The sequence below is a fragment of the Lycorma delicatula genome, chromosome 2, assembly GCF_047948215.1.
Source record: "Lycorma delicatula isolate Av1 chromosome 2, ASM4794821v1, whole genome shotgun sequence".
Lineage (NCBI taxonomy): Eukaryota > Metazoa > Arthropoda > Insecta > Hemiptera > Fulgoridae > Lycorma > Lycorma delicatula.
The window spans coordinates 108,054,891-108,078,506 of NC_134456.1; the positions used below are offsets into that span (position 1 = coordinate 108,054,891).

At 32.2% G+C, this 23,616-nt stretch overlaps 1 protein-coding gene across 1 annotated transcript in view; it reads left to right on the top strand.

Annotated features, from left to right (window-relative positions):
- LOC142319086 (delta(24)-sterol reductase-like) overlaps positions 1 to 23,616 on the top strand; it is a 55,202-nt gene that overhangs the window by 25,696 nt on the left and 5,890 nt on the right. Inside the window, exons 8-10 of the mRNA XM_075355971.1 lie at positions 1,048 to 1,194; positions 11,023 to 11,220; positions 23,162 to 23,343. Of these exons, the coding sequence (XP_075212086.1) occupies positions 1,048 to 1,194; positions 11,023 to 11,220; positions 23,162 to 23,343 (527 nt within the window). The remainder of the gene's footprint in view (positions 1 to 1,047; positions 1,195 to 11,022; positions 11,221 to 23,161; positions 23,344 to 23,616) is intronic.

Genomic DNA, 23,616 nt, shown 5'->3' on the forward strand with positions numbered 1-23,616 from the left:
CCTATGATGACTCACAAACCACTTCAGATCATAAAAATCTCTCATCCACCATGAAGCAATTCTCTCCCTTCCAGAACTACATGGGATAGAGTGTTCTGCAGCATCCACATAAGCAAGAGAAAGCTGCTCTACCAACTCCTCCAAATCCATAACTTCCATACTTTGGTCCAAGACACAGTCTGGCCAATAATATATTGACAGATTTTTGCCAGTCTATCCTCCTGTACAGGAAACACCCCTGCTGAACAGGAAAATTACACCGGCACACCTCACCTCAGACATTTGTGATCTGAAACACTATTGTGATGGTAATCACTGGAACAGTCAACTACTTACTGTCCATCGAGAAACAGTCTAGGGAATATTCCTTCCAACATCACATCTATATTTGTGCCAGCAAACAAACTTCTACCATCCACCATTCCTGCTAAGTAATTTTTATTTATCATTATTATTCTCACAAGCATACGTTTAATGAACACAGAAGGGTTTTAATGCTTTTTAGATAGGAAAGGTGAAGCGAGCCTTCATCGGCTAATCATCCCCTGACTACAATGGGAAATGCAAGTAACCATATAGCAGCGCAGGTGAAGCAGTGATGGGAATGCTAGTTATTTATAAAATTGTATGATTGTATCTAACTTATCAACACAATTTTTGTTGAGATACAGTTATATTTTTTCATATGTGTAACCCTGCCTCTGCTTCCTTCAGTTATTATACAGATTTACAATTTGGTCTCAAACTTAAATTTTAAAAGTAAACTTGCGGAAAGTGTTAGTGGTCTACAAAAGTTAATTTATAAATCAAGGAATGAAGCTGATCTCCCCAGTTTAAAATTACTTATTTTATATAAAGGGATGAAACCAAGAATATCAGTCAATGACTGTTCCTATGGCTTTAAAAATATAAAAGATAACACTTACTTTGCTTTTACACAGTGTTAGTGTGGTTCATTTATTAAACTTAATTAGTTTAAGGTACATATATTAAAAGAGAATTAGAATATCAATTTTATGTGTTTGTTTAATAATTAATATGTTTTAGGTTAATTCAATTGGCAGGTGGTATAAGCCTTGGTTTTACAAGCATGTAGAACAAACATATCTAGAAACTGGTGAAAAAGGTACAGAATGCATACCATTACGTGACTATTTTCATAGACACACAAGATCTCTTTTCTGGGAGATTGAGGTTATACATTTATTTTATTTAATTTATTTTCTTATAAGTTTTTTCTGAAATTTGATGAATTTTTGTAGCTTGATTCTCTTTCTGTCACTAATGTTTTACAGGATGGAAAACTGCATAGTAAATGATGATTGCCCATCTTGGTTGTAATACACAATGTTATTGCATTGCATAAGAATAGGATTAGACTCCTCTGATATTCTGTGATAAACATATTTTTTAATGTACGCATGTTTATTTTTGTAGCTAGTTGGCAGCTACTTATGGATTATGAAAATATTTTATTTGAATCAGTTTCTATTTTTACTAAAAAACTTTTAAAACTGATATAAGTTAAAATTTCATCTTTTAATAAGAATACTCAGGTAAAATGAAGGTTCTCACTTCAGGATGCAGAATGTGAAAGTGGCATATGAACTGTGCTCGGTTCTTTTGCTTTTCTTGTTTATAATTGTTTATAAACATTATATTGTTCTTATTTGCTTTTATTGTTTATTAATTATATCTCAAAATCTTGGACCATTTACTGTAATACTCTTTGGAGACAGCACAACTGTATCTATATTGAAGATAATTATTTAAAAGGAATGAAAATTTTATGACAGCAGTTCAAAAAATTATTCACTGGTTGGATTGTAGCCATTTAACTTTAAATGTGGATAAAATCATTGCATTGTGCTTCCCTGGTAGATGTAACATTGAATCATTATCATCAAGGTTGACTGATTTACTTGTCATGTCTCTTCTTGTAAAATTTTTTTTCACAGGTATTTTTTTGCCATTTTTTCCAATCATTTGCTGATGTGACCTAAATAGCTTTCTGTGTTAACTGTATCAGTCCTGTGAGTGACATATACTCATATGTTAGTAGATGAAATACTATATTTTTAACCATACCTGCTTGATCAGGTGGGTTTAACATGTATTAGAGGAATCTTATTACTCTGTGTCCATAGACCTCCAATGTTGAACCAGTCTTGTATTGTATCAAGACTGGTCTATTTTTCTCTATAAAGAAAAAAAAAAATTGGTTTCTAACACTGAGCTCGCACTGCATTCCTTTTTTTATTCACTACATAGATTATTAGGTGTAGTTTTGTTAATATGGACCATTGTTCATGATGACACCATCTTGGGGGTGAATGCTGTATTTTATGTAGCAGGTTGATATCCCATAGTTTAGTATGGAATTGCATATATTATCCATTGTGGTGAACCATGGTCATGGGTATGGGGGCCTGGGTTATGTCAGTAAGTCGACCTACTTAGCTGGGGCCAAGCTTCAGTGTGTAGTGCGTCACAGTAGGGGCATAACATGCTGCTACCCCCTGAATAGCAGGAGAAATGGACTCATTTGAACAAATAACGTGCTATATGTCTCATAATAAATTATGTTATTTTTTAGGGCATTTCATTGTGTAATTAGTAATTAATAGATAAAAGAATCTGCAACAGGAGGAAAACCCCTGCCGCTGTAATAATCAGGCTATACACCTCTGAAAGAATATTTGGGTGAAGGAATTTTAAAAACATGCTACCTTGGTTGTCTCTTTGGTGGTGGGCTAGCAATCTGAGTCCTGCGAGAATGTGGATAAACCTGGGGAGTGATCTGTGTGTACAGACTGCTGTTTTGGCATAGAAATGGGTTTCTTTTTTGACGGCTTGGATGGAGATCCTACACCACGATGAGTACTATGCAGAGTATTCCTCTGGCGATGTAGGCTGTATGGGCAGCAGAGCGAGAAGGGAGTACCAATGCAATTAGTGTCAACAAGGATACATCCTTTGTAAAGGCATAAACCAGAAGAGTTGGTGGTCAGAAGACTAGCGGTGCCTGGGCATTCTTCTCTCACCTCTCATGATTTACACTGTAACCTGACAAGTTGCTTCCATGTCTCTGATAATGAGTGGTAGTGGCTGGGCATATGTATTTTGATGGTGAGCTCTGCATACACTCGTGCATGTGTATTTTGAATACACTTGTGCTATTCTGGTAGGGGACCCGTGATGTTAGGTGTGTGTATGGTGCATGGTTTCAGGTTAATATAGAGCTGGATGTGATTCTCTTGTATGCAATTTTCAGGCTTTTCTTCAGTTTTGTGACCCCGTGTGGAGGATGCTCAGGAAGGCATTCTCTGTGAGTGATATACTGGCAAGTATGTAGTGTTCAAAGGGGTGGTAGGGTTCTGTGAGCCCTGGGATGCCTCTGCTGATTCTCTGCACATGCTGTTTAATATTTTGAACATCCCAGTATCCAATATGGAAAGTTGATTTATGAGAAGTGGGTTTTTGGCACTTTACGTTCTTGTTATTTGTGGCTAAGTTATCTTATTGATTTATTTGATTGTTAATTTTATTTATTGTCATTTGAAAAATCTTCTATTGTTGGTATTTGTTACTTAATGTGGATTGTATTTGTTAGAGTAACCTAAATATTCTTGTTTTATGCCTGAATTTTATTTCTTGGGTGAGGGAACCTTGTAGATAACAGAGAGCCAGTGAACTCTGATGATTGTATCGCACAAAAGTACAATATCAAAAAACAAAAACAAAAAAGGAAGTTTGCAAAGTGGATCAAGTAGTGATCAGAGAGTTTGCCAGTGATGCAATTCAAAACACTAATTGGCACAGTGGTTAATGCAACTGGGCTCTCTATCAAATATGTGGTAGAGAGTGTTGTAGGAGTCCAGTACCCAAGAATGAAGGGGATTCAGTAAAATACATCAACTTGGATAACAAGGATTGTCAGAGAACAAAAATAGCTCTGATGGAAGAAGATGCTGCCAGGTAAAAGAGGAAAGAGCCAGACATGGAAGGGAAAAAGAGGGGAAGTATCACCAACATACTGATGAAGGAAAGTAAATGTGCTGCACAGTTTCTGATGGTGAAAGGAAAGACCATCCAGCAAGAGGATTACACTTCTTACCAGGAGTATGATTACCAAAGAAGTGATAAGCCGACTAATGAGTATCTCTTGCATGAAGGTGAGCAGATTGCAAGAGAATACAAGAAGTCACTTAAGAAAGAGAAGTGGAAATGACTATGGATGTTGAACAGTGACATTAAACTCCTCGTTGCGTGGATGAAGAGGCGGGTCTTATAGAGACACTGTAGCTTGTGCTGAATCTCTGAGATTAGTTGGAGGTGCAACAAGTTCGTCAGAAAGTGAGAGGTCAACTGATAAAAAAAAAAGAAACGGCTCTGAAAGGCGAGAGAGGGAAGACAGAAGACTATCTTGAAATGGAAGAGAACTATCTCAAGGAAATGGCAGAAAAATAAGGAATAACTGGTGGTGCTATAAGTAAAAAGAGGAAAGAGAGTGACCACAAAAAGACCCTACAACAGGAGATTGTGGAGGTCTCTTGCACCTGCAAGAGACAAGAAAACTTCTCCCAATAAGCAGGAGAAAAGGAAAGATGGAAGAGTGATCGAATCAGACAGGACAGATCAGGAGGCTCAGTGTGAGAGGGACACTCCGGAGGTCTGAGGAGGATAACAGGGATGTGGGGAAGAAAATTCCCCTCAGATGGACATAACGAGAAAGCAACCACAGTTATGAGAAGCAGAAAGCAAAAGCTCGGTGCTTGAGGAATTGTAGGCCAAAGAAGAAGTAAAAAAGCTAATGGAAAAAATCTTCAGGGAAACCAGGCAAGGAACCAGAAAACATCCTGTCCTTCCTCCACTGCTGGCTGAGAAAGAAGAGGCCTTAAAACTTAAAGCTCGTAAATAAAGAATGGCCAAAGAAGAGCATGTCAATGGGCAGACCCTAAAAGAAGTAGCTGGGATATTGAGTTTCATCAGGAATGAAATGAAGGACTGGATGGGAGCTGGAAAGAACACCACCATGAAGGTGCACACTTGATTCCAGGTTCAGATCAGGAAATTAAGATTCCTGAAAAACTTGGTGGTTAGGAGAGTGGAGCAGCATCAAGGATTTGTTGAGGGATTGGGGTTCGCAGGATATAAAGGGCCGGTCAAGGAGACTTAGATGATGACGACAATGTTGGTGCCAAGATCTTTCAGTGATGTTGCTAAGGAAGGTAAAAAGATCATGAAAGTAATACTAGTCGTTAAGCTGAATGAGACTGTCTCATTGACAGCATTTAAAATTGAAATTGGTGAAAAGCTGAAATTGCAGAAAGAGGGGCTGAAAATTCTCAGCAGTGAGAGAGAATCTGAAAGATGTAAAAATAGTTACCCACGATTCGGACACTGAGAAAAAGATAAAGATGAGCAGATCCCTCAATGGACTCACGCTGAAGTTCAAGATGGAGAAGCAATTGCGGCTGCGAATGTTTGTGTTTGACATGCCAAAAGATTTAGCAGAAGGCGATGTGATGGAGGCTATTTGGTTTTAGCACACCAAACTGCAAAAAGAAAAGTTTGGCAAGGTGGCCAAAGTGGCTTTCAATACTGGACTGAAGACTGGGGAGTTTGTATTATATGAGTTTGTTGATGAGGAGTGACTTGGGAGGAGTACAACTTCCTTAGGAGCTACTTCGAGGATAGAGAAGTAATACTAAAGCATGGAGCAGCAGAATGGAAGAAGTGGTTGAGCAGAGGGTGTCCTCAAGGAAATGTGATGGGACTGTTTATGTGGATCGAAGAATTCGAGCCATTTCTGAGGTTAGGTTTGTCGGAAGGATGTAAGGCAAGAGCCTGTGCAGTTGAAGCTCAACTAACTGTGGAAGCCAATTCCAAGATTCCATTGGAAGAGTGAGCCAGTAGAGCAGTGAAGATATTGAGGATATGGAGTGAGCAGCACAAAATTATCTTGGGTGCTGAGAAAACAACAATGATGCTTAAAGGTGCCCTGCAGAAAAAGTCATTGGTGAGGATTGGGCAAAGGAACATTAAGTATGCCAAAACTCAGAGGTATTTGGGTATTAAAATTGATGAATGAAAGAATGCAAGGGGCATTTGATGCAGGTCAGAGGAAGAGTATTCGACATATTTTACAAATTAAGGAGACTTATCAGATATAAATGGGAACTTGATTTCCTGACCCTGAGAATTTTTTATAAACCATCAAGCCATCTGGAGTGATGTGGTGTGTGTAATTGCTGGTGTAAAGCCATTTGATATAACAGCAAACAAACGAAAGAAGATCAGAGAGCTGAGGAATTCAGGTATGTGTAGAGTTAAAATGATCACCACAGAAAAGTGAAGGAAGGATCATAGAAGAAGGTTTTACTGAATGGCAAGACAGATGGAACAACTTGATGAAAGGAAGATACACACGTACATGATTTTCTCCAGGTGGGAAAGATGTAGAAGGAAGTGGCTCACAGTTGATCACTACACAACGCAGGCATTAACAGGACATGGAAATTTTTACAGTAACTCAATAGATTTGGACTGGTGCCAAATTTGAACTTTGTTGTCTGTGGAGTAGAAGAAACTATCGAACATGTGCTCCTTGTATGTGAAATATATGAAGAAGAAAGACGGCAGCTCTATGTATTAGTTATATGGTTTAGGGTAAATGATATATGTAGTAGTAGGATAGCGTATAGTAAGTTAGGCAAATATGTAAAAGAGATCCTGGTGAAAAAGGAAAATATTGGGATCTATAGAAGAAAAGAAGAAAAAGATGTGCGTGGGTGTGACTCTGAAGATGTCCGTTTATAAAGGAAGATTTCTGAGTTTTGTTCAGAGATTAGGATTGGAGAATTGATTAATTAAATAAAAATTAGGAAATAAATATTAGGATTAAAGTTGTTATTGAAGATAAGATAGCTATAATAGATAAAACAACCTATGTAGTGTAATAAATTAGTAGTATATTAGTTTAACAAACCAATTTAGCCATATGTGGTAGTAACTATCCCAAAAAAAGTCTCGGTATGTGGGATTCAGTTATATAGATCACATATATTAGAGGCAGGAAAACAAATTGTAAACAGACTACACAGCAAGTTTGCAAATATCAAAAGATAGAAGAAATCAAATCAGAACGCCAGATGTAAAGAAGGAACTAAGGAAGAAGAGATCGATGTTTTAACCGAAAGTCTTAAAGAAGGCGAAATATCAACACAATATCATGCGTAAAGATATGCAAGGAGGCCAGAGAATCAGCTGCTGACTTGCAGTTGCATATCACTTCAGGTTTCGAGGAAAGCTGAAGGAGGACATCTTTGCCCAGTGCCAAGCAGTATTGTATGAGGAAGGTGTGAGGGCTTTAGAAGACCGCTAACAAAAGCCTTTAGATTAGAAGCAACTGGGTGGACTACCAGAATAGTCCATGTTGGGAGCTTCTATGCATCATTAAAGATGTCCATGATGACAGTGGATGATGGTGTAAGTTTTGTTTAAACCAAGTTTTTAATAAATTTTCAGTTGTCAACATCTATCTGGCTGTAATAATTCCTATTTCTCAGTCCAGATTTGAAAACAAGAAAGTTTCATCCTGGAACCCATTTTTAGAGCCAGTGTACATAATAAAATCTCATTTGGTAGGTTCTGAGTTCAAATCCTGGTCAGGCTGGACATTTTTTCATATGATTCAAACATTTATTCTCTTCATCAGTAACTGTAATTGAGTCAGGTATTTTTGTTACTTAAATGAAAAAAGAATCGATGCTTAGTAATGGATTATGATTCTGATATTCAAATATTTTCGTATGAAAATAAAAGAATTCAAATTCAAAAAGCTTAGCTTACAATTATTAACAGTCTTTTTTTATGTAGTTTCTGTTATTTTTTATCAAGACTTGATTTTTATTCACTTTTACATTCTTTTGTGAATTGCTTTATTTAATCATGGTTGTTTTTTTATCGACATATCCATGTTTTAAATAAAAACTAAAAATTAGAATAAAAGTAGCACCTAAAAGTTAAAAAAAATTAGAGCAAAATAATAGGGAAAAAGATAATATGAGGCATGTTTAAAGTAAAGTTCTGTTTTGAATTTGCCATCTATATACATGGTTTAAAGAGATGATATGGCTTGTATGGCTTAGTTATTTCAGTCAATAGTCAGCTGTTAGCAAGAGTAGTTTAGTCATTTTGTCATTATTTATTTATATCTATCAATTTATAACGAGTTCTTATTTATATTTATCCAAAATAATGAGATCAACAATTCGTAATCCTGCCAACTGTGTGGTATAAGGAGTAATCCAATTTTTGATGGCAAAAAACAATTCTGTGGCTGAAATTCACAGTCAAATTTATGATGTTTACAGGCAATGTATTATGAGTGACACTGAAGTAAGTTGGTGTTGTTTTGAGAAAGGCAAACTAACATTCATAATAAACTTAGCAGCCAGCTGTCAGTGATAATGGATAATTCAGCTGAAAAAGTTAATGAAAAAATTCAATAAAATTGGTGCTTCACCATGCCACAATTGTTGTTGATTTTTCATAATCCTTGGTTTATGAAGTTTTGACTGAAATATTGGGCTGTAAAAAATTGTGTGTCAAATGGTTGCTGAAGAAGTTAATTAATACACAAGGAAAAATGCCTTGCTGCAGTGTATAAATTTTTTGCAGTGTTATGAAAATAAAGTTGATGAATTATTTAATTACATTGTTATCAAGGACGAAACTTGGGTTTTTTATTTGAACAAGACTAAGTGGCAGCAAATGCGATGGCAACATTCACATCTCCTAAACTGAAGAAGTTCAAACAAGGATGTTTGGTAAAGAAGCATATGGCTATTGTTTTTTAAGACAAAAAGTGTGATTTGTCAAATTTAGTGATTGTGGAATTAGTCTGAATGCTGATACATATTGTGAAACATTAAAAAATCTTAGAAGAGCTAGAACGAACAACATGGGATGCTATCCACAGGTATTTATTTTTGCATGACAATGTCTGCCAACCACACTTGGCAAATCAGACTGTGAGTAGTTTGGAAAATTTTTGTTAGAAAATCTTCATTCATCCAACCTACCCTGAATTAGATCCCAGAAATTATCTTCTTTTCTTTATCTTAAACTGTGGGTTGCATCACAAAGTTTTGTTGATGAATTGTAAAATGGCATTATAGAGTCATTTAAGTCACTGGTGAGATAATTTCTTGAATAGGGATGAGGTAATTAGTGAAACACTATGAAAAATGTGTTGAAGTTGAAGGCAGCTATGCAGAAAAGTAGTAAATAAGTTTGTATGCTTAAGTAATAAAATTTGTTCATATTTTTCAGTTTTGCTTTTACTTCAAAACAGACCTTACTTTAAAAATGTGCCTCATAGTAATTAAGAGCAGTAGTTTTATGCTCTCATAAGTTTTGGCAGTTTAGTGTCACTTAAATAGAGGGCATATTCTTCATATCTTAAAAATTGTATTTTTACATTTTTGCAGGTAACAGAAACTGTTTTTTAATGATATAAGCAGAGTAAGCAAAAATGAATAAAAAAGAGTATATATATATATATATATATATATATATCTTTTGAAAATTCAAATAATTCATCAACATATTGACCACTGTGCTAATTAAATTCAGTAATAACAACTTAACCACCAGAACACAGTAACAGATAAAACATATAAAACTAATACCAGTAGCCAAATTTCACTAGATCCTGCATCATCAGTCACAAATTCTATAATTACGTAAAACAAATATTATAAAACTTAGAATTTAGAGAACATAACACTGTTAATAATCACAATATCTGTATGAAGTGGTTCATACAGATAGTATGTAGAGTGTGAAGTGGCTCATACAAATAATGCATGAAGTTGTTAATATGGCTATTTTGGTTATTAATAGTGTTATATTTTCTAAATTGTATGTTTTTTAATATTTATTTTATGTAATTTTAATTTGTGTACTGACTCACGATGCAGGATCCCATGAAAGTTTTACAGGACTGTTTATTCATGAAAGTAATGTTATAGCATTATTTAAGCATTATAGGAAATGTTATATTGGTCACACTAAGAATATTTTTTGTTATTCTCTTTGGTAAATTGTTTTTTATCTATTACATCAGGTTATCAGTGCTAGATTTATGAAAAACTTAGAGCTATTTTACGAATGAATTCTTTAGCACCACTTAGTAAAGCTTTAGACATTCTTACATGCGATCCATGATTCTGTAGCTTAACTATTAGCTATTTAAGGTTGTATAAAAAAAATATTTGAACTTGTTAATTTCTATCAAGTAGAAAAAAATTTTTCCAAGTAATTCTTTAATGAAACCGTATAAAACACTTTTTCAACTATTTCTATGTATGTAATAATAGAGAAAAATGTGTTTTAAAAATCAATTTTCTTATTTTTTGTCAATTTATTATATCTTTAAAATTTTGCCTGTTAGTATGATTCTTTATAAAAGTGGTTTCTTAATATTTCTATTAAAAATGAGTAAAAAAATTACCTTACTTTTATAATTTAAAAAATTCATTTGTTTCACCTTCAGCATTACCGACGCATTTAAAATCAGATTTATCCAACTGCCATTACTTAATTTATTAGAACTAAAAAAAGATAAAGGTAAATAAATATGTTATAGTTTTTAAAGTATTTTATTTCACAAAAAGATATTTGGTGTAATATGATGCCATTACTAGAACAAAATGTGTTTTTCATCTGTCTTTCCATCATCTTATCTTACTTTTTGAAATACATGAAATAGCAATATCTGAAGTTATAATAAAAAAAAAATATAAAATATTGTTCTGAATTTTTAATCAGGTTTTATAATTTGAAATCATAAACTGTAAATTTGAAATAACTACAATGTTTGGTAAATGTAAATGAACTTTTTAACTGTATTTATTGATTTAAATAATTTAATTTACTTATAAATATAAAGAAGATTAAAATTGTTTTAAAAAAATTAATATTTACATATGTATGCATTCTGCTTACTAACAGGATATAATTCCATTTGGTAATCATTGGCTGTATCGTTGGATTCTAGGATGGATGACTCCACCGAAAATAGCTTTTCTTAAATTGACGCAGACTGGTGTGATTAAAAAATTGTATACAAGAACGCATACTATACAGGATTTGTTATTACCATTGAGTGTGCTCAATAAAAGTATTGCATTTTTTGATGATGTATATCATGTAAGTTAAATGTATATGAGTATTGAGTTAATATTAATACTTAGCTTAAATTTAGGAAAAACTTTTATTTTATACTTAATTAAAAATTTTAATAATATTTGTTACATTTATTTAAATGTTATAAAAGATTAACTCAAAAAAATTCACCAAATAAAATGAATGAAAAATTTTGAAATAAAATTATTAAAATTTTGGCTGTAGCATGATTTTTATAAAAGTATTTTCTTTCTGTGGGATATTTCTATTAGAAATGGGTAAAAAAATTACATGACATCATTTTAAAAAATTCACTAGTTTCACCTTCAGCATTACTGACTATTATTTAAAATTAGATTTATTACTTAATAAAATTAGATTGTCATTACTTGACAGTTGGATTAATTTATAAGAGATTATAATGTAGTTCTTTATAAGAGAGGTATTTTAAAAGAGAGGTCTGTTCAGAAAATAACCAAACTTTATTTTTTTAATCTTTATTATTAATTTTACGGTTTATTGGTTCTTGTCCCCTTCAAATTACTCCCTTCCCCTATATACACACTTGCAGTGTTTCCAGTTTCTGAAGCAATCAGAAACTGGAAACTTTTGCTTCAGAAACTGGAAACACTGCAAAGGAGGTAGCAACTGAATTGCTACCTCTGATTTTATTAATTGTGTAAAACAATCACTGAGAGCGGGGTGGCAAGGTGACTGGACGGCTACCGTTGATAATAAACTCCGACAGATTAAAGATTCTGTGTTGCCATGGGACTCCTCATACAGAAAAACTCGGCGTGAGGAAGTAGTCCTTTGTTGATTGCGGATAGGACACACGAGGATCACACAAGATTACCTGATGACAAGAGGACAAGCACCCCTATGCACACGATGCAACTGCCCCATGACTGTGCACCATTTACTCGTGGATTGCATATGTTATGCGGCATTGCGTCGTAAATTTAATCTACCCAGAAACATCCGTGGTGTCTTTTGCAATGATAATGAAATTTTAACCCGGATGTTTCTATTTCTGCATAGTGCTGGGTTAATGCAAAAAATTTAATATTGTTGCGTATACTTTTTAATGCTGGAAGAGTTTTTAATAAGTTTTTTCTGAGTTTTTGATTTTTTTTATCCGATTAGGAGCCTTTTACACTCCTTATCGGAATTTGTTAAATTTTATATAGTTATTTTTTTAATATTTTAAAGACTGTCTGTGATATTAGTTGTAAGATTTTAGTAATGTTAGTTTTAAGTTTTATTTCACCTTTTTAAGTTTTATTTTTAACCTAGTTTTAATTATGTAATTTGTGTTAGTTTTAAGTTTTATTTCATTTTGTTATTTTAGTTTTTAACCTAGTTTTAAGTTTTATATTCAATCCTTTATGGTTTTTAGTTTTTTTTTTTTTAGTCTTTTGTTATCCAAGAATGGGCCCTTTACACCCATCTCAGACTTTGTAAAATTCTATTTACTCTTGATTTTATATTAGTTTTTACCTGTGATATTAGTTGTAAGTTTTATTCATCTTTTAGAATAGTTTTAAATCCTTTAATTTTTTATATAAAAAAAAAAGATTCCGGGCGATGATAACTCGCGAGCCTTTTTCGCCCTCAAAAAAAAAAAAAAAAAAAAAAAAATGAAAACCAAACAAGATGTCAACAATCCAAGAACATGTCGTTATAGAGGAGGTTAATGTGACCAACCATGTCACTAAATATTTCTGTTGGCCTGAAATTAAACATTTTAGGTTATTTTCTAAACAGACTTTATATATTAAAGAGAGCTATAGGTACTTTTAAAATATGGGAAAAAATTATGGATGAAAAGAAATCTAAAATGAGGTAAAATAACAGTAAATGTTTACCTAAGCAATTTAAAAATGGATTTTACTCCTGAAAAAGATCATCTATCATTACAATATTATGAAACAGTAATTTTGCACAGATTGCTAAAATATCTAAAGCAATCACTGTTTCAAGAGAGCAAATGCTCTTTCACTGTAAAAAAAATAACCCATATGTTACAAGATGCCATCCAGACTGTGTAGAATTTGCTCTTAAGCTTCCATGAAAATTGTTCAGGACCTTTGATGATACTTGCCACATGAATCACAGCATTATCACTTCTTTACTATTGCTTTTTGAAGTTTTTGGTCCTCAATTTTTACATAAAGAATGTGTTTAAAGTAAGGTCGGTTTTGAAATAAAATCAAAACTGAAAAATGAGTGAACATTATTTTTTATTCTTAAAAACTACATTTATTTACTACTTTACTACATAGCTGCTTTCGGTTTTAACTAATTTTTCATAGCGTTACTCTTGCTTCTTCATTCCCTCTTCAAGAAATTCCACCACCAGTAAATTAAATTTCACAGTATCAATATTTTTCAGTCCATAGTTTTTGTCAAACTTTTGTAATGCAAGTCCCTGTTTAAAGTAAAAAAAGAGAATAATCACTGGGAGTAAGTCAGGGTTAGATTGAAGATTTTCTAACAAAATTTTTCCAATCATCTCACTGACTGAGAATTGCCATGTGTGGCCGTCATTGTCATATAAAAACAAAATCCCAGTCAGCATCCCACTTCAAATAGGTTTTTTATAGTTCTGCTAAGATTTTTTATTGTTTCACAATGTGTATCAGCATTAACAAGAGTTCCATGATCACTAAATTCATCAAGCAAGATACCCATTTTGTTTTAAAAAGGAATGCTGGATGAATGGAGATTGTTTGCTGGAATGAATATTGATATTGCTATTGGCAGGAATATTCCTGGTAGGGTTGATGATTGTTCTATTGATCATCAATTAATTACCTTTGAATTGGTTAGGGAGTTGCCAGACGCGCTTATAAATGCAATGTCCCTGTTCAGCAAGGGTGCTTCCTCCACAGGTAGGTGAACTGGTCTAAATTTGTTAATATTCTCTCTGCTAGACTCTGTGCTTTAGACCGAAGTCTGGATGATGTTCAGGTTAGAAGGCTTGGCAGAAATATTTTCTCTGGCTGAAAGTGTTGCTGATGAGAATTCAATTTCCTGTAGCTAGGGTGAAGAGAGAATTGCCTCTAGATGAACTACACAGTTGTCTTTGTTGAAACAGTTTGTGAACTGTCTCAGGAGAGCTGTTCAGCAGGAGAGTGATACTGAATGGCGAGTGGTTTTGGTAGATGACTATCAAAGACCAGAAGTCTGAATATTTTCATTTGGTCAGGACATCAAAAAGGGATTGTTGGCATTCTTTTGATAGAGTGCAAGGAAATAAGGATCCTTGAGGGTGTTATGTCCTAGAATCCCAGGGCATAAGTGCAAAAAATATTCCTTTGTCAGCTCTTTTGACCTACGAAGGTGTTGTTTCTAATAAAATTGAGATTTTATATATTTTGTTGGTTGATTTATTACTGGATGATGTGACTAATGAAACCTTGTATCATCTACGAGTCAAGAGGAAGTTGATGCTTTATTTTCTGATGTTTTATCTGTGGAAATTACAGAGACCGAGGTATGTCAGATAATTTACAGTTCTGGTAGGAATAAAGCCTCAGGTTTTGATGAGGTGGTTTTGATTAGTGGGAGCTCCTTGTCCTGTCAGAATTTGTGTTGGTACTTTGACTAGAATTTTTATAGGATGCTCTTTGCTGACTATTGCCTTGTTTGCTGGTAAAAAGGTGTTCTTAAATTATTGTTTAAAGGTGATGACAAGGACCACCAGACAGAAGCCAAACTGATGACTATGATATGTTATCAGGTTTAGAGGGTCTAAAATATGACTTCCGGTAAAGTGCATGAGGGCTAGGAATGGAGGGGCTGGTATGGTGACTGGGATCATCACAAGGTGGGTGTCTTCCCAAATGGGGGTCAGGATGTTCCAAAAAACTGTAGCCATAGACTTCTTTACTAAACATTCGCGTTTGAACTAATTTGTTCTAGGAGATAATGGATGCCACTATTTCACTGACTGCTGCTTTGCCTTGATTTTTGAATAAGAAATCAGGTTTCATCTCAAGTAATAATGTGATCAAACAATTCATTACTTTCATTTTTGCCGTGATTAAAAAATTTATGCTCTGCAAACAATATGTTTTCCTCATGTGTGTCTGTTAACATTTTTGGCACCCAGTTTTTTATATCCAAATTTTTCAGTCAAAACTTCATAAATCAAGGGTTGTGAAATTCAAAGATAATTGTGGCATAGTGAAGCGCCAGTTATTTTGAATTTTTTCGTTAACTTTTTCAGTCAAATCTGTTATCACCGATGACCGGCCGCTACATTCTTCATCATGAGCTTGTGTTTGCCCTTCTTGAAATGAACTGTATGACTGTCTTACTTTAGTATCACTCATAATATGAGCCAATAAACATCACAAATTTTCCTGTGAATTTCAGCTGTAGAACTGGTTTTTGGCATTAGAGATTGGAGTACTCCTTGCACTTACAACTGGATGAGATCTTAAGTTGTAGCACTCATTGTAAATGAATGAACATAAACAACTAACTACAAAATGATTAAACTATTCTTGCTAATAGCTGACTATTGATTGAAATAATTGAGATACTCAAGCCATCTATTTACATTGTGCATGAGTATGTAGGTGGCAAATTGCAAAACTTTAAAAATAAGCCGTGCAATTACCTTTCTGAATGGGAAGTTTCTAATCATCAAGTAAGCTTAATTTAATTTCCATTGAGAAGATTCAATTTTTGCCATTGTTTAACCAGGGTTCCTGGTTATATTACTGTGTGTAATGAGAAAGCTGCTTGAAAACACAGTCTCTTATTTTGAGCTACTATAAATTGGCTAACCAATGAACACAAACTTGTTGATAGACACTTTCATACAATCTAGTTAGCAGTTCTATATAAATTCAATTTCTCCATGGTCATATCTTTTCTGATTTTCTGTTTTCACAAATCATATTATTTATTAGGCAATGATGTTAATCACTGTTAAAGTTGCTTTTTTTCGTTGATGATGATTATTTTCTATACAATGCACCCACTTTTGGTTAAAATACTTATTTTTGTATAAATTAAATCTCCAACAATATAAAAAGTGTAAATCCTAGTACTTTTGAAGCTGTTACTCCGTCTTCAGGGATTTTCTAAAAGGTGTTAATTAAAATTCAAATCAATAATCATTTTTAAATTAAACTGTTATGTTCATAATAGTCGGTCATCAAGAATAAAATTAATTTGTATGTCAATAAGACAGTTAATGTTCTGTTTGTCAGATGTTTGCAACTATATTCTTATTTTGCAATTTCTTGGCACAAAATTCCATAGATTTCAAGTAATTATTGATGAATTTCAGTAGGAATATATTTTTCCCACAAAAAGCAAGTTGCTGCACCACTTAAAACTGATACCATCTTCTGCAATTTGTAATATGGTAAGTGTATTAATCAATTAATTGATGACAATATGTTCTTGTGAGAGATGTTCAAAAACATCTGTTCGATATCTGATTTTAACTATGTAGCTAGATATTCTTAACCTTTAACTGGAAACACCCCTCTCTCAGTTGGTTATGTGTTAAATATATTTATTAATAAACAAATACTGTTGATCTTATCACATTGTGCATCTCAATATTCCTTCATTGAAATATGACTAAACTTGCTCATATCCGGTGTTATGTTTCAATTTCTTGTTTTACATTTATTATGATGTTAGCTATTAGTCATCATCTTAGCTGTCTACCAGTCAGTTGTTTCTGTTAAAGTGTGTACTTTTTACCCGACTTGCAGGCGGTTGTTTCATGTTGTGTGTGCATGTATTACCTGATTCACCGACAGGTATTTCAGTAAGCGTTTGGTAATCTTACAAACCTTACAATGTAAGATAAATCTTACATTCCAGAAGAGGATTGTAGATTATCTGAATCTGAGCTTTCATCTGAAAATGAACGTTACTTAGGTGATGAAACCGAAGGTGATAATCAGATGAACGATTTTGCCCAGATAAATGTTGACAATGAAGTAGCTAAAGACAATTCATCAAATCAAGAATCACAAATTTAGAAAATAAAAAAATATTTTGCAAAAAAGAATTGCTATATCTGGAATTTTTATGGCCCTAAACAAAAAGGAAAAACTCCTGAAAACAATGTAATAAAAATAAAAATTTCTGGGGCAGAAGCAATCCATTTAGGAAATAATCCTACATCTGAAGAGGTATGGCACTTATTTTTTACAAATGATATTATTTTAGAAATAGTCAATAACACTAATAAAAGTTAGAACATATGCATGAAAAATTACAAAATTCAAAAAATCCAAATTATAAAGAAACTGTCATTATAGGAATAAAAACATTTATAGGTCTTCTTATGTACATTGATATTTTCAAATCAGGAAGAGAATCATTATATTCACTTTCTTCTACAGACAGCACTGGCCGCCCTATATTTTTGGCTGTAATGTCTGCCAAAAGATGTGAGATTTTATTGCTAGCTCTGAGATTTGATGAATTGTTCACTCATTTAGAACGAGTAAAGGAAGATTCTACGGCAGCAAATTCACAAATTTTTGACAAATTTATTTCAAATTGTCAGGGTGTTTACTGTATTTGGTGCTCATGCTTTTGTGGATGAAACTTTTATACTTTTTAGAGGATGGTGCTGCTTCTGTGTATAAATGCTCAAAAAGCTGGTGAAATATGGCATAAAATTACTTTGCCTCACAGACGCCTGCAATTCTTATCTTCTCAATGCTTATATATATGTTGGTAAAAGAAGTGATGGTAAAAATTTTCAAAAGATGAACAAAAACTTAAAATACCAACAGTCTTAAAATACCAATCTGTCTCACGAATCCAATTATCCGAACAAACAGAAACATTACTTGCGATAACTGGCTTACATCTATTGAACTAGGAAACAAATTGAAGAAAGGAAAAATAACATGTGTTGGTCCAATGCGTAAAAACAAAAAAGAAATTCTACCAGAATTTCTTCCCGAGAAAAAAAGAGTAGTTGGTTCTAGCATATATGGATTTTCAAATTATGGTCTCACTCTGCTTTCTTTTGTACCAAAAAGATTGGAAGCTGTAATTTTACTGTCATCAATGCATCACCCTGAATACTTTGACAAAAAGATTTCATATTGTAATCCAACTAAATCAGGCGCTGGTACACTTGATCTAAAATGTTCAAATTACTCACCAAATCGTCACATGAGAAGATTAGCCATACTCTATCACATATCGCTAAGCTGTGTAAATAACAGTATTCTGTATGCTTCTTATTGAAAAACACCAAACATAACACGATTTTATTTTATGAAAAAATTAGCCACTAGGTTGACCAAAAAATACAGGACAATATGTTCTTGAGAGAGATGTCCAAAAACATCCCTTAGATATCTGATTTTTATCTGTTTATGGAAAGATGATTGATTACTCATTTCAGATTTGCTGTATGATCTGAAAAATGTAATTTTTTATAATTCACTGGAGCAAACAGAAGTTGAAAAACAAACTATAAAAAATACTAGATCTGACAAATTAGATAAATGGAAAACCTTTTGTTACTGTCCGTACATGAAAGAGCAAATGACTGCTTATAAGTGTATTTTGTGTGAAGTTTCTAAATGTCTTGAGTGTTCAGAAAAACTGTGTATTAATTGTGTAAATAAACTTTTTTGTTTCAACAGTCTAAAATTCACATTTTATTATAATAGTGTTTCAAAGACCGAAATATAGCAAATAATTTTGAAGCACATTTTGTATCTAGTTGAGATGTATATGATTCTGCTATTTTCCGTAACATATCAAAATTTTTGTAAAGATTAATTTTTTGGTTTCAGACCGGCTGTTTCGGGTAACGTGGTATAACAGATGTTTCTGGTTGAAGTATCACTATAAGTAGTAAGAAAATTATGGACAAATAAACAGTTGTTTGGCTTCACCTAATTGGATATACCCAAAAAGTGTATTACACGTATACAATATAATAATATTTATAAAAAATACAAAAAAACAAAAAAAATTACAAAAATATATTTGATTACATATAAAAAATTATTTTTTAAAAAAGCTTTTATTTAACTAATATTAATATTAACATTAATAAAAAAGGAAACAAATTAGAAAAACCCTCTAAGAAGGAAAAAAATAAGAATTAAATCAAATTGAGAATTTTAAACAAAAAAGTATAATATATTAACAAATATAAAAATGCACTGTAAAGTAAAAAATAAATTATATAAATATCTAATAAGTAACCAATAAATAAAAAATAAATAAATGTAATAATTATTAAATTTTAAAATTAAAAGTAATGAAAATATTTAGTTAAATAAAAGCGTGGCCGGGTTTTTATAACAATGTTTTTGAATAAGTATTTATAAACATTTGCTGTATTTTAAAATATATTTTTTGTTTAATGAGGTTGTTTAGTATATGTATATAGTTTATTTATCTGTAATAAAATAACTCAAGTTTTAATTCTTTGATGGTTCCAATTTGCACCGAGATGACCTTTAAGGGTTAATAAGATTAAAAATAAAAAATAAATTTAGAAATCTTGCACAAAGTTATTACATGTTGACGATAATCTGAAAAATTATTAATTAGTATCATTATTATAATTGTAATCGTAATTATGAATTCATTAAATAAATATTCATAATTAATTAAAATGAAACTTTTAGCGGAAAGAGTGCGTTCAATATGGCTTAGATTACAAGCAGAATTCGAAGATGAACTTTTCAACTATGTGAGAACACGTACAAAGAAAGCGAGTGGGTGCATTTTCCCAGATTGTTACTTGTAGCTAGTCAGTCTCAACTGGAGAGGTTCCAGCAGACCTTTCCGCCTCCTCATGTCGTTATTGAAAATGAAAGTGAAGATTAATTGTTTTAAAAATAAATGTTATGTTGTTAAATTATAAAAACTGCGCCACTCTTTTATTTAACTAAATATTTTCATTACTTTTAATTTTAAAATTTAATAATTATTACATTTATTTATTGGTTATGTATTAGATATTTATATAATTTATTTTTTGCTTTTCAGTGTATTTTTATATTTGTTAATATATTACATTTTTTTGTTTAAAATTCTCAATTTGATTTAATTCTTATTTTTTACTTTTTAGAGGGTTTTTCTAATTTGTATCCTTTTTTTATTAATATTAGTTAAATAAGAGCTTTTTTAAAAAATAATTTTTTTTATGTAATCAAATATATTTTTGTAATTTTTTTTGTATTTTTTTGTAAGACTAAAAAAAAAAGGAAAAATATTTATTTTTACACATTGAAGTTTTGTATGTAACTGATAGTTCATGAGAAATGAAAAGTTTCAACTAAATCCATGAATTTAGCGTAGGGGTAGCGCATGGGAGCATGGGAGTGGGTCATATTAAATTCCGACACTATAGTGCTGTATTGTCATTGAAGTTACATATGTGTACCAAATTTCATTGATTTTCATATAATAGATCAAAAGATATAGCAGTTGCAAGATTTGATTACTCCTAAAGAGAGTTAAATAAAAGCTTTTAAAAATATACCGTTACATATTCTATTTAATGGGTTAATATACTTGTAGGTCAAAAGTTAATTTGATATATACGTAAAATTATTTTTATTACTTTTAAATAACACAAATTATTAGTTGTATTGATTTGTTTAGTGTATAAATGTTCCTTTCTTTACGGGGTATTAAGAGGGCTGACTTTACCAGATAGACAAATATGTTGTCTTTAGTATTTATCAGGTTGGTAATGCTGATATATTTTTAAATGTACAGATGGTAATATTTTAAAGATGATGAAAGATTAACTTAAATTACATTAAAATTGAGGTAATGCAGTACGTTCGGAAAGTTGATGTACACTGGAATTATGGAAGTTTAATGATGAGATTTTTTATTTATTATTTTGTATTTTTATTTCATTGTTTTATAGAAACTGGTATTAAAATAATTGGAATAGTGTATAAAAGATGATGAAAATGACCTTCTCTAACATCAATACAACATTACACAAGTTTCAATTTGTTTTTAAACTTTAACCAGTTGATGTACTGGAATATCTTGTATGTATGTTGTTATTGTGGTTCTTAGTTTATCAATCATGTGTGATCTATTGTGATACACTGCTCTTTTTGCTGTCCCCACTAGAAACTAATCTGGGGAGTCAGATTGGGCGATCATGCAAGCCACAAACCCCTCAATATATTCGTTCACCAAAGACATTTCGTTAAAAAAGTTTTTGAAAAAGAAACCTGTTAGCTGTGTGCTGTGGCATCATCTTGTTTACTAGTTTTCAATTGCTGTCCAGACTCCAATTTTCACTTCATGTAAAGATTGTTCATGTAATTCGTGGGAGTTAGTTGTCAACCACAGTCGTATATTTTGTGAATATCCTCCCAGATAAAACTATGCTTCATCTGCAAAAAATGTAATGTCAAGGATACCTGTGGAACCCTTGGTCAATAAAATGTTTAAACCATTGGCAGTAATTTAATTTTTTGGCATGATCTGTAGGTTTCAATTCTTGAACACTCATTACTTTGTAGGGGAAAAGTTTCAGTTCTTTTCTTACAACTTTATGAGTGGTAGAAACCCCGATATCTTGCTGCTATGCTAACTTACACATTGACTTTGATGAACTTTCTTTCATCAAGCAGCTTTTGTTTGTTTGGTTTAGGTAGTCTCCTTCTTTGAACAGTGTCTTCAGTAGAGCTTGTCCAGCATTTATCAATAAGAGTTCAGACTGCATTGTGGTGCGAAATAGAAATACTTGGAAATTTTTCAGAAAACTTGTTCTTCACTAAATCAGTATACTTGTCACCAGCACGAAAGACATGTTCAACAAGAAAAATGTGTACCTCTATTGAGAGAATTATGTTTCTCACAGCTGTTGATTCTGATAAATGAAACAATATGAAACAAAACTGTGCACGTTCAATCACAACTCAACAACTGACTTCTTGGTTTATTACTGAGCAACACCCAATGAACTCATAGGGTGACCAACCTAATGCCAAAAGAACAGACTGTACCACATTATTCTAAAGTATACTGCACAGCAACTCTCTGAACGCACCCAATGAACTCTCTCTCTCTCTCTCTCTCTCTCTCTCTCTCAATGAACTCAATGAACTCTCTCTCTGAACACCCAATGAACTCATAGGGTGACCAACCTAATGCCAAAAGAACAGACTGTACCACATTATTCTAAAGTATACTGCACAGCAACTCTCTGAACGCATTGTATGAAAGCAATTTGCTGTTATCATGAGAAATTTTTACTGTGACTTTGTATGTTTATAAAGTATGAGTATGTTACTGTGGAATGATTGAATGCTCTATAGTATGTTACTATGGAATGCTACTATATTGAATGCTTGAGTATGTTAATATGGAATACTTTTTTATTTGTATAAAGTTACATCCTTTTATTTGATTTTGGTTCAGTTTAGTTTATGTATTCTGTGCTTTAAGTTAGTTTGATTAAAGACTACGTGTGATAATTTTTAGTTTTTGATTTCTCTTTGTAAAAGCTCCATTACATTGTGTGAAGTACTTCAAAATTGAGGAGTTATTTTTTTCTTTTAATCTGTTAGTGTTATGTATTTTTTGTTTTGGTTCCATTTTATTTATTTATTTTTTCTCCAAAGGCTCACCAGATTAGGAGTATGAATTTCAGTGTTTTTGTTTGTTTCTTTAAATTTTGTCACCCAAATCCTAAACATACGTGTATGTAACTTAAAACAATCTACCACATTAACCTGAAATATAATATGAAGTAGCCATCCTAATATTAATAAAGAAGACTGGCATTTTTTTCTTAAAAAATATTATACTGTAAGGCAATAGAAAAATGTTTGAAATATTTTTATTAAGGATTGTCATAAAATTAATAACTTTATTAACTTAAAAGTATAAATACTTGATGACGTAAGAAATAAACATGCCCATTTTCATAAAAAAAACTTGTGATGCAATGTTATTATTTTTTCAGATTTACCCATTATGGTTGTGCCCATTTAAATTACCAAAATCACCAGGTTTGGTTCATAGTTTAAATGGTGAAGATGAAGAATTGTTTGTTGATGTTGGATTGTATGGAATGATAAAAGATAGACCATATGATAGTGTTAAAACAAATGAGAAATGTATAAAATTCATCAGAGAAAATAAAGGGTAAGTTATTATTAAATATTATAACTGTTTAAATAATAAAAGTATATGTGATTACATTTAATCAGACATAAATACTTGTGTTGCCAGGATACTAAATTTTCTATAAGGGGTTTGTTCGGTTGTACGCTTTTGCTTATAAATCCAGAGGTAGCTAACCGTGATTCTTTAAGTAGCTGATGTGCTCATTCCATATAGGTTAAAGTACCTCTAAGGGTTATGGTTATGAAAAGAAATTGTGATGGGTAATAAGTCCATGTAAAAATAAAGAAGGCT